The 12,717-nt window shown below is 42.9% G+C and overlaps 1 protein-coding gene across 1 annotated transcript; it reads right to left on the bottom strand.

The window, feature by feature from the left end:
* Positions 1–251: 251 nt before the first annotated feature.
* LOC118402662 (somatostatin receptor type 2-like) lies at positions 252–12,502 on the bottom strand. The gene is made up of 3 exons (XM_035800833.2): positions 12,011–12,502; positions 9,228–10,024; positions 252–8,904 (listed from the first exon to the last, which is right to left on the bottom strand). Exons 2-3 carry the CDS (start codon positions 9,951–9,953, stop codon positions 8,488–8,490), a joined length of 1,143 nt encoding a protein of 380 aa, XP_035656726.1. The 5' UTR covers positions 9,954–10,024; positions 12,011–12,502; the 3' UTR covers positions 252–8,487.
* Between the last annotated feature and the right edge of the window lie 215 nt (positions 12,503–12,717).

Genomic DNA, 12,717 nt, shown 5'->3' with positions numbered 1-12,717 from the left:
ATTATAGCTTCACGGTTTGTTTGTTCGCTTTGTTGTTTTGTTCTTTGAAGTTTTCTATTACAAAACATCTTGGTCTACTCCTTATGACGAACGTGACAGTTATACAACATTTTTTTGTGAAAAAACATCAGTAAATACCATGGAAACCCATTTAACTTGTATTTTTTATTCGGTACATGGATACATGGAATTTAACCGCAAAAAGTTTTATTTTTTGTGCAATACGTCATCATGCAGCCTTTTACGCATAAGTCAATTTGATGGAAACACATTTCCTTTGGAATTTTTTTATGCAGATTTTTGAATATTCACATTCGCTAATTGGATGGAAAGCTAGTTAGTATTAGCCATTCAATATGACCTCAACACATTCAAATACATATTCCTCCATTTCTATGGCCATTGGGAGTAAAACAGAACCTCTTAACATCTTTCTAATAATAGGCTAACTGTGTGCCACTGCTGCTAACGCAAACTCTCAAATAAAACTAACCAACCATTTTTACATGTACAGGGTTTCAAAGACAACAATCTGTAAATGTGTCAGAGAAGATGCCAAAATAAAGGAAACACTGACATAACGTGTATAAATAGGGCATTGGGCCACCACGAGCCAATGGGGCGGCACACAATTGGCCCAGCGTCATCCGGGTTAGGGGAGGGTTTGGCCGGCAGGGATCTCCTTGTCCCATCGCACTCTACCTACTCCTGTGGCGGCGCATGCACGCTGACACTGTCACCAGGTGTACGGTGTTTCCTCCGACACATTGGTGTAGCTGGAATGCTGTTCATTGACTATAGCTCAGCGATCAACACCATAGTGCCCACAAAGCTCATCACTAAGCTAAGGACCCTGGCACTAAACACCTCCCTCTGCAACTGGATTCTGAACTTCCTGACGGGCCGCCCCCAGGTGGTAAGGGTAGGCAACAAAACATAAGCCACGCAGATCCTCAACACGGAGGCCCCTCAGGGGTGGGTACTTAGTCCCCTCCTGTACTCACTGTTCACCCACGACTGCGTGGCCAAGCACGACTCCAACACCATCATTAAGTTTGCTGTAGACACAACAGATCACCGACAACAATGAGACAGCCTATAGGGAGGAGGTCAGAGACCTGGCAGTGTGGTGCCAGGACAACAACCTCTTCCTCAACATGAACAAGACAAAGGAGCTGATCCTGGACTACAGAAAAAGATGGGCCGAACACGCCCCCCATTCACATCGATGGGGCTGTAGTGGAGAGGGTTGAGAGTTTCAAGTTCCTTGGTGTCCACATCACCAACAAACAATCATGGTCCAAACATGCCAAGTTGTGAAGTTGTGAAGGGGGCATAACAACACATTTTTCCTCTCAGAAGACTGAAAAGATTTGGCATGGGTCACCAGATCCTCAAAAAGTTCTACATCTGCTACATCGAGAGCATCCTGATGGGTTGCATCACCGCCTGGTATGACAACTGCTCGGCCACCGACCGTAAGGCGCTACAGAGGGTAGTGCGTACGGCCCAGTACATCACTGGGGCCAAGCTCCCTGCCATCCAGGACCTATTTAGGCCCAAAAAATTGTCAAAGACTCCAGTCACCCAAGTCATGAACTGTTCTCTCTGCTACCGCACGGCAAGCGGTACCGGAGCACCAAGTCTACGTCCAAAAGGCTCCTTAACAAGTTCAACCCCCAGGCCACTGCTGAACAATTAATCAAATGGCCACCCGGACTAATTACACTGCTGCTACTCACTGTTTATTATCTATGCATAGTCACTTTACACCTACCTACAGGTAAAAAAATACCTTGACTAACCTGTACCCTCGCACATTGACTTGGTACCGGTACCCCCTTTATATAGCCTTGTTATTGTTACTTTATTGTGTTAATTTTTATTACATTTTTTACATTAGTTTATTTAGTAAATGTTTTCTTAACTCGATTAAGGGCTTGTAAGCAAGCGTTTCACGGTAAGATCTACACCTGTTGTATTCGGCACATGTGACAAATAACATTTGATTTGATTTGATCTGCTCCTTTGAGACCCCTCTCTCAAAGTCACTGAGATTTCTAGACCACTGAGATCTCTAAAATGAAACATGTTTATACATGACTCTAAGCATGGATTTGAATTGCTTAATTAACTCAGGAACCACACTGTGTGGAAGCACTTGCTTTCAATATACTTTGTACCCCTCATTTACTCAAATGTTTCCTTTATTTTGGCAGTTACCTGTATAGTGTAGTGTTCTGTACATTGTACCTGATAACTGTCTTTGGTCAGTACATTATGACCCCAGTAAATTACGACCACATACCCCAACTATTTCTTGCCCCAGTAGACTACCTCATATAACATTTTAGCACTTTGAGGATGTTTTTCAAGAAGCGCATTATCAATTAAATGTATTATTATAATTTATTATAACTACATTAAAAAATGCTCTTTATCACAACAATCACAATGTCTACATGTAATAATTTCACTTGCTGAGCAGGGATATGCTCTGTATTCAACTACATTTGTAAGCCTGAGTGCCAGTCTGTTTATGCTATCATGCCAACTCCTTGTCACTCGTTGCCAGGCCAGACATGTTTTTTTTTTTACAATGACAGCGGTGGAGTTGGCAAGAGCACAAACAGATCTTGGACCAGGCTACTGCACTGCACCTCGGAGCGCAAGAAGAGCAGCTGATATTGAGAAAAACACTGTGAGAAGAATACTGTTGGTGCTGATGATGAGTACTGCTCCTTCATTTCACTGACATTCAATAGTATATTACCCCTGCATCGTTTAGAGTTCAACCACTTGTGACACTTGAACCTGAGAGACAGACACTTGACATGATGGAGGGGATGGTGTGGTTTGACCTCTGCATTTAGCTGTTTCTTTTAAACATTAACATCCTGTTTACTTAATGGAAAAGACTGTGTTTGAGTAACAGTGTATGACCGTGTTCGACCCCTTCCTCTAACTCTCTGTAACTACTTTGTTCAGTTAGTGATCATTACATATACAAATGTATTGTATATATGTCATCTCTCCAGACGACCATCTATAATATAATGCTTGTTTAAGGTTCAGGAGCGTTCACTGGGCGCTTCCTTCACTAATTAAGTCGATTTTAACGGAACACTAGCACAACTGATACGTAGTAATGAATAGACGAGATAGATAAATATGTGCACATTGACACAGTGTTTTGTACATACCCTAATCGTGAGTTATGGTTAACAGAAAGGGTGATTGATATCAAGCGACAGTCCCACACACACACGCATAAACACACACACACACACAAATTGCTCTGTATTACGAAAGTGCAGTATAATTACTGTCCAATAAACTGTAATCCATCTGAGAACTCACACGTGACAATAAACACATTTTGACACATCATTAACAACATTTTACACGGCGCTTACTGTTTGCAAGCTGAAGGAAAGCAAGCGACCAAGAGAGAAAGATTGCTCCCACTTAGAGGACAATAGTGCTTACTGTAGACGAATATATGACCTCATATCTTATATCTGTCCTCCTTGTTCTCATTTAAGACCCCCTGCTCCTCTGTAACAGGAGCAAGCATTGGTAACGGAGAATCCTAATGGTTGTGAACTCATCACTTGTTCTCCTCAATGTGTCTGGAACTGTGTGTGTGTGTGTGTGTGTGTGTGTGTGTGTGTGTGTGTGTGTGTGTGTGTGTGTGTGTGTGTGTGTGTCTAGGAACAAGGTAGGGATTCAACGATTTATAGACAGTTCATTTTGAACAGTGCACCCAAAGGTTAGCACGTTCTAGCCCTTCACAAATGAACAACACATAGAGAGAAGGCTTAGGTTCCATACTCCCGTGTACTATACTAAACCCTCATCCTCTTGGGTTAAATCTATCTACAGGCCTACATAACCTACTGTACATGAGCGAGAGTGTTCTCGCGCCTCTGGCATAATGATGCTAATTACAACGCCTGATTTCACCACTTTAATGGGCTGTGAAATTTGTGGCTCACACACACGCTAACACGTTAAGGCCTTCCAGAGAAAATACATGAGATACACACACACACACACACACACACACACACACACACACACACACACACACACACACACACACACACACACACACACACACACACACACACACACACACACACACACACACACACACACACACACACCATGGATTCCCCATCCGTACACATTGGAGAGATAACAACGTTGCCCTTGGACTGTGGTATTGAAGCCCACCCATCTCTCTACCAACCAAAACACTGCAGCTATAGCTCCCCCGCTCCTTTGGCTAGGTATCATCACTCCGTGATGCAATGCTGTTCATTCAGAAAACATCAGCGTCACTCTGAAAGCATAGAATTGACGCTGACACACAACTCATTCTGCTGAGTATCAATAAGATTGGCCCCAAGACAGTGGGAAAATGTTATACCAGATTATGAACAGTATACAATAGCTATATGAACCGCCCATGTCAGAGACTGTGTGTGTGTGTGTGTGTGTGTGTGTGTGTGTGTGTGTGTGTGTGTGTGTGTGTGTTTTTGCATGTGTGAGGTGAAAGGTTCACGAACAGAAGGGATCAGTCCTGCCTGCCTTATTTCAACACTATCATATTGACAAGGATAGGTTGTGATGCAATCTGACACGGTTTGGGAATAAGTCAAATCCACAAATGAGAAAGATATATCTAGGGAGACCTAAACCTGCAGGCGGGCTGGGCCTTTCCAATTATTTACACTACCACTGGTCAGCAAATATATTTAAATGTGTTTATTTGGTTTCGACATTTGAAAACAAGGATGGTCCAATTTGGGCTTTCATGGAGATACAGTCAAGCCTTCCAACTACTCCTGTCTCGTTCCTGTGCTCCCCACTGCTCATGAACCTTGGCACCCATGTTTTGAATCCCATTGTGAAGAACTTAAAAAATCTGGCCCCAATTCCCGAAATTGCCTTAAACAACCAAAGTGCTTCTTTCTCCCCATTAACATCTAATCATGTCTACCGGGCATCGCAGATTGACACATCGGCTCATTCAAAACTCTGAGGGTTGACCATAATATTCCCAACACCCACTTTTTTAGGTACCTGCAAACTCACAGCTTTGCTAAAAAACCATTTCCCTTCATTTCCAGTCGACACCGCTAAGTGTCCAGTCGAGAAGTGCTTCGATCTTAACCCCTATCTGAAGGGCACAATCTCCATATAATACGACATACTACAGAATGTTAATCCGCCTTCCTGGGCAACACATCATTGAGCGTATCCACACCTCATCATTTTGCATGAGGCACAGGTTCATTCAGTTCAAAGTTTTGCACCGTCTCCATTACTCAAATGACAGATTGGCAAACATATATCCAAATGTTGACCCCTAAGTGTTTGAGATGCCACCAGAGTCCAACGACTGTGGGACACATGGTTTGGTCATGCCAATCTTTGTGTAGGCTTCTGGGGACCCCATTTTTGAGGCATTTCCACATATGTGTAATACGACTCTTAGCCCCAACCCATTCAATGCTATTTTTGGAGTGCTTCCCCTAGATCAGAATGTTACCAAGCATCAGGCGAATGCGAAAGCATTGGCCTCGCTGCTGGCGCGCCGCCTTGTCCTTTTTCACTGGAAGTCTGCAAAGCCGCCCTCCTTATGCAGTGGGTTAAGGAGTTAATGTCATCTCTGCCTCTGGATAAAGATTAGGTACACTGTGCTTGGGTCCCGACAAAAGTTAGACTAAACCTGGTCTCCATTCATACAATACGTGGAGAGCCTGTCTTTTACACAGTGTCACTTGTATATTTTAGTAAGCCGTCATGTCTGTTCTAGTGGCCACATGTTGTGCTGATAAGATTCAACTATAATTATGAATTTGATGTCACTTTTTCCATTGTTTTTGTTTCTATTACTGTTAACGTTTCGGTCCTATTTAATGGACTTTTCTGTGATACCCTTGTATGATACCTTGGTGGGTGGGTGGGATGGGTGGGAGATAGGGATGGGTGAGTGGGTGGATAGGGGTTGGGGATGTTGTACTGTTTTACTGTTCTCGCATTCTGAAATGCTATAAATAAAGGAAGAGAAGCAAAGGGACAAAAAGAGCAATACACCGATAATAAGCTATTCTTCTCATTGCTGTTACCACTCCTCGCTCTCATTCGCATGCATGCTCTCTTATTCTGCCCGTCATTGGCTGTGCTAGCATCTAAGGTCTGAGCCAAATATAAATCAGAGAGTAATGACTTCCTACAGATGAATGGTAGTAACAAGGCGCAGTAAACATAGTGTGTGATCGAAACTGAACTGGGTTTTACAAGGAGAGCAAACACACGTCACAGAAAACCATGTCTACAGTGCATTTCAGAAAGTATTCATACCCTTTGACTTATTCCACATTTTGTTGTGTTACAACCTGTGTTACAATTCAGAATGTATTAAATATATGTTTTTTCTCACCCATCTTCACACAAAACTGAGTAATGACAAAGTGAAAACATTTTCAGAAATGTTTGCATATGGATTGAAAGTTAAATACAGAAATATCTCTATCACATAAGTTTTCACACCCCTGAGTCAATACATGTTAGAATCACCTTTGGCAGGGATTACAGCTTTGAGTCTTTCTGGGTAAGTCTCTATGAGCTTTGCACACATGGATTCTACAATATTTACACATTATTCTTTTAAAAATTATTCAAGCTCTGTCAAGTTGGTTCTTGATCATTGCTAGACAGCCATTTTCAAGTCTTGCCATAGATTTTCAAGCCGATTTAAGTCAAAACTGTAACTCGGCCACTCAGGAACATTCAATGTAATCTTGGTAAGCAACTCCAGTGTGTATTTGGTCTTGTATTTTAGGTTATTGTCCTTCTCAAAGGTGAATTTGTCTCCCAGTGTCTGTTGGAAAGCAGACTGAACCAAGTTTTCCTCTAGGATTTTCCATGTGCTTAGCTCTATCCTGTTTCTTTTTATCCTAAAAAACTCCCTTGTCCTTGCTGATGACAAGCATACCCATAACATGATGCAGCCACCACCATGTGTGAAAATATGAAGAGTGGTACTCAGTGATGTGTTGTATTGGATTTGCCCCAAACATAATGCTTTGTATTCAAGACATAAAGTTCATTTCTTTGCCACATTTGTTTGCAGTTTTACATTAGTGCCTTTTTGCAAACAGGATGCATGTTTTGGAATATGTTTATTCTGTACAAGCTTCCTTCTTTTCAGTCTGTCAATTAGTTTAGTATTGTGGAGTAACTACAGTACAAAGTTGTTGATCCTCAGTTTTCTCCTATCACAGGCATTAAACTCCATAACTGTTTTAATGTCACCATTGGCCTCATGGTGAAATCTCTGGGCGGTTTCCTTCCTCTCTGGCAACTGAGTTAGGCAGGGCGCCTGTATCTTTGTAGTGCCTGGGTTTATTGATACACGGTCCAAAGTGTAATTAATAACTTCAACATGCTCAAAGGGATATGAAATATCTGCTTTGTTTTTATTTTAACCATTCAATAGGTGCCCTACTTTGTGAGGCATTGGAAAACCTCACTGGTCAATGTGGTTGAATCTGTGTTTGAAATTCACTGCTTGACTGAGGGACCTTACAATTATCAGTATGTGTGGGGCACAGAGATGAGGTAGTCATTCAAAAATGATGTTAAACACTATTATTGCACACAGAGTGAGTCCACGCAACGTATTACTGTATGTGACTTGTTAAGCACATTTTTATGCTTGCCATAACAAAGGGGTTGAATACTAGTTTAAATTTGACATTACGGGGTATTGTGTGTAGGCCAGTGACACACACTCAATTGAACCCATTTTACATTTGTGCGGGAACACAACAAAATGTGGATAAGTAAAGAGGTGTGAATACTTTCCGAAGGCACTGTATATACATCCAGAGGAGATTGTCTTGTTTGAAGTCAGAGAAGCTTCACGAATGCAGTCAGATAGGATTTCCAACCTTCCTGGATGCAGAATTCGAAAGTCTCCAGCTTCAGTCAAAGGGGATCTGACTTGGCGAGTAACATCTTCCTTATCAATAAATAAGATGCTTTATCAAAGGTGTTATTTCTCTTATATCCTGCTCTCAAGACAGTATGAATCAATCCATGTCAATGAAACGTGATAGGACATATTTTTCGTCTTCTTCAAATCAATCTTTTTTCTCTGTTTTCCAAGATGGATCTTGACAGGTATGTTGTAAAAGACAGTATGGACCCCCTTGGTGCCTGGGCCACTGCCCAGCAGTTTATAGGAGAGTGATGTTAAAATGACTAGTCTATCTAATTCGTCTACATACACTCTGGTAGTGGGCAGAGGACCATCCATCTGTTCAGGGTGACGATACTCACAAGCAGCCCCACGGCCACCTCAGATGAACCGAGTACTATGCAGATTTCATACCTGCACACAGACACACAAGCGTACACATGCAAGCAAGCACGCACACAAACACTGTCTCACACACTCTGGCAAACGGGTCATATACTGGTCTGCAGCTCGCCGTTGAGCAGCGCTGCGTTGCGCGTTTCGGCGGTGACGTCTTTGACCATGCGCGTCCGCTCCATGCGGCTGTCGCTGCGCTCCGCCTCATCCAGGCCTGCCACCTTCTTCAAGCACAGAACGTTCTGAAAGCTCTTCTTGAAGTTGTCCGACAGGAAGGCGTACAGGATGGGGTTGGCACAGCTGTTGGCGTAGCCCAGCACCACCACAAACTCAAAGGTGCTCTTGAGGACAGGCGTGGTGTTGATGGTCCCCGTCACCGAGGTGACGTTGAACACGTAGAAGGGCAGCCAGCAGAGCACGAACATGGCCACTACGATTGACACCATTCTGGTCACCTTCCTCTCCGAGCGCTTACGCTTAGTTGAGCCCACGCGCATGCCTGACGACTTCACCTAGTGGCCGGGGAGAGAGGGGACACATCCTTTGTTATTGGTACTACCTTCATCGATGCTGCAACTGTACCTACAGTGCCTTCAGAAAGTATTCACACCCCTTGACTTTTTGCACATTTTGTTGTGTTAGAGCCGGAATTGAAAATGTGAATAAGTCATAAGTCAAGCGAGGTGTGAATACTTTCTGAAGACAACGTATCTCTATAATTCTAGATTATAGGTCAATAAATACTATATCAGAATAGATGGGAGAACTTCACCAAAGAAGTAAAAGATGAATGAACTTGAGAATAAAACACCATTAATAGGGAGGAGGAGCTCACCTTGACGATGATGAGCAGGTAACAGAGGCAGATGATTGTGAGCGGCAGGAAGAAACCCAGGAAGAAGGTGTAGAACATGAAGGCCGTCTGATAGGCCTCCTGAGGCTCTGGCCACACAATGGTACACACCCACGCCTCGTTCTTATTGGGCATCAGACCGCTGAAGATCATGATTGGCAGGTTGACCAGCAGGGACACTCCCCACACGGTCAGGTTGATGATCTTAGCCACGCGTGGCTTCCGCCACTTGGTGGACTTTATGGGGTGGACCACGGCCAGGTAGCGGTCGATGCTCATGACCGTGAGGCAGAAGATGCTGGTGAACTGGTTGAGACAGTCCACGGTCATGACCAGACGGCAGAGCACGGAGCCGAATGGCCAGTGGACCAGGGCCAGCTGCATGGCGATAAAGGGTAGACTCAGCATACAGAGGACGTCAGCCACGGCCAGGTTCAGGATGTAAATGTTAGTGACTGTTTTCATCTTAGCATAGCGCAGGATGACATAGATCACCAAGGTGTTGCCCGTCAGGCCCACGGCGCAGACCATGAAGTAGATGAAGGTAATAACCACGGAGCTGGTCTTGTCGAAGACCTGTTGGGTCTCGTCAGGAGTGTCATTCCGGGACCCCAGGTCGGACTCGTTCCCTGGGAAGTAGCTGTCATAGTACAGGAGCTCGGGAAGGGAGAGGTTGGGGGATGATGGGAGGAGAGGCCAGAGATCCATACTGACAGGGAGGAGGGCTGGGTTGAGTCTGTTTCAGGGTTGAGATAGGGGACACTAGTGTCACATCCCACCTGAGTGCACAGTACATAGAGAGAGAGAGAGAGAGAGAAGTTTTGAAACTTCTGTATGTGTAATGTTTACTGTTCATTTTTGTTGTTTTTCACCTTATATATTCACTTTGTATGTTGTCTACCTCACTTGCTTTGGCAATGTTAACAAATGTTTCCCATGCCAATAAAGCCCTTGAATTGAATTTAACTGAGAGAGAGAGAGAGAATGGAGAGAATGGAGAGAATGGAGAGAGAGAGAGAGAGAGAATGGAGAGAGAGAGAGAGAGAATGGAGAGAATGGAGAGAATGGAGAGAGAGAGAGAGAGAATGGAGAGAGAGAGAGAGAGAGAGAATGGAGAGAGAGAGAGAATGGAGAGAGAGAGAGAGAGAGAATGGAGAGAATGGAGAGAGAGAATGGAGAGAGAGAGAGAGAGAATGGAGAGAGAGAGAGAGAGAGAATGGAGAGAATGGAGAGAGAGAGAGAGAGAATGGAGAGAGAATGGAGAGAGAGATGACAACAGAGCAACACCATGGTGAAGGAGAATACATTCCTTCTAAGCACCATGGCAACTGTTAGCCTATACTATATAAGGGTTTATTACTGTCTTTCAAGCAACATGAAGTTACTTAATAAAGCCTGCCCATCACTTATAGGCCCCCACACAATACACTTGCAGGCCCCCACACTCCTCCTGTAGGGCTTTCTGTGTGTTTTTTCAATTAAAATTGTAACTTTAATGTGTTGAACGGTTGGGACTTTATAGCCTTGTGTCTCTTCCACTGTGTCTAGCAGCAGCTATGTGTACTGTACATACTGATGACAAATGTTGATTTAATTGATCTGGATTGGACAAACAACCTCAAGTTGATGTTAGACCCTTTGGAAAAACAGCCATTGATTCCTCAGCAGAAATAAATGATGGATAGGATCAGCGCTATGCTACAGTTTTAGGCTATGGTGCATTTGCCAATGCTACCCCCAGAGGATGGGATTCCTCTGGGTGTTGTAATGAAACTACTTTCTGATGCAAATGATTCAATTGTTTTGCAGACAAGGACCAGGCAATGGCAAACAAATGTTGAACCCATTCATTTCCTATGTGTTTGTGGTTGCTGAGAGATGATTTACTTAGAAAAACAAAACCATTGGGAATGTTTAATTTTGGGATAAAATATATTTGCATGGCACAGGTCAAGATTTGATGTTGTTATTGTTTGGCATCTGTGGATCCGGGTTTATTGCGCAAATGCAGGCATTCTATTGGATTGTTCTGGAGATGAGGAGCTGGGTGCACTACATGGGCAACCTTTGCGCTCTAATTACAGACAGTGGCAGTCATTTTCTTAAGAGAGGTTTTGTTTTTATATTATAGATCTTTTTAAAACGTACTCAGTAGGCAATTGTGAGAAAAATGACTAGATTGTTTTTTGTTGTTGCAGAAATTAGATTACACTTGTTCAGTATTGGTTATATTTATTTTATGCAGAAGTATTGGTCTCATTAATGCAAGGTGGTTATGATTAGTCTGTCTTCTATCATTCTAAAATATTTCTCACGCCAAAACAGACTTCACGTTGTAATATTTTTTGTTCAATATTGCAGGAGAGGTTATTTTATATGAATGTATTGTTTGATCTGTTTGGCTACCGAAGGTGGACAATAACATTCAATTAATTGTTTAAGTCAAGTAAAATTGTGGTACATTGCAGGCATTAAAATTCTACAACACGCACAATGGCACACAAACGCGCACGAGAAATAACCTTGATTAGACTAATTATATTACAGATGCGCTGTTACAATTTACTTCAGGTAGCACATTTAACAGAAGGTGTCAATTGAACTAAAGTTTCCGACAATATATATATATACATTAGTTATTCATAAGGTAGACTATTAGTATTATTGAGCATGCCTTTTGCAAAAACCAAGATCACAGTTAATTGGCTTATTATTTGTTAATAGCACATGTACAATTTCAAGATGTATGTACAGGTTAAACTTACCTTTATTTGTACACTTTAACGTCACATTAGATCCATTTTGGAATGGTTTAATTTCAGCCAAGAGTTTTCTGACCATTACTGGAAATCCAACGGAAGGCAACATTCTGCCCTGTGGCTTACACTTAACATATAATGCACCTGTTCTCCCATTGCGCACAGTGGTATCTTGTGCGCCAAAGTGGTGACGGTCATTGCCACGTAACAGGTATGTCTAATATGTCAAATAGGCAATATAGTATATATTAAAATTTTCTTTGAAATACCTCAGCAATACAAAATTGTGTAAATCATTTGTAGATTGTTTTGAATAACTGATGTATCCAAAAGTAGCTTCCTGGCGCTGAATCCGTGGCCAGAGCTAATGCGAAATTTGTTCTAGCAGGAGGACTGATGCACAAAGAAGAGCGCAGCCTGTTCAGCGCTCAGATGAGCGGTGCATTCACTTCTGCGATCAGTGGAATTGGATGATGGATGAGTGCGCGTTTTCTTCAGGTTTCGTCTCTGCATGCAGATGGAACTGCGGATCCGCTATACTCTCGCCCCCTCCTCCCTCCCCTCCTCACCAAACTCCCCCAACAGGGTTAGGGTTGTGCGTCAGTGTCTGGACATCGACCTGCGTGGAGGAAACTGCCATAGAGTTCCTCGCTCTCATATTTTGTAGGGGGATATGTGCTCATACTAACTAATGACCTTAATTGTAACGGTTG

This window comes from Oncorhynchus keta, chromosome 24, assembly GCF_023373465.1.
Source record: "Oncorhynchus keta strain PuntledgeMale-10-30-2019 chromosome 24, Oket_V2, whole genome shotgun sequence".
Lineage (NCBI taxonomy): Eukaryota > Metazoa > Chordata > Actinopteri > Salmoniformes > Salmonidae > Oncorhynchus > Oncorhynchus keta.
Note: the sequence above shows the minus strand (reverse complement) of the source record. Positions and strands in the feature narration are given on the sequence as shown.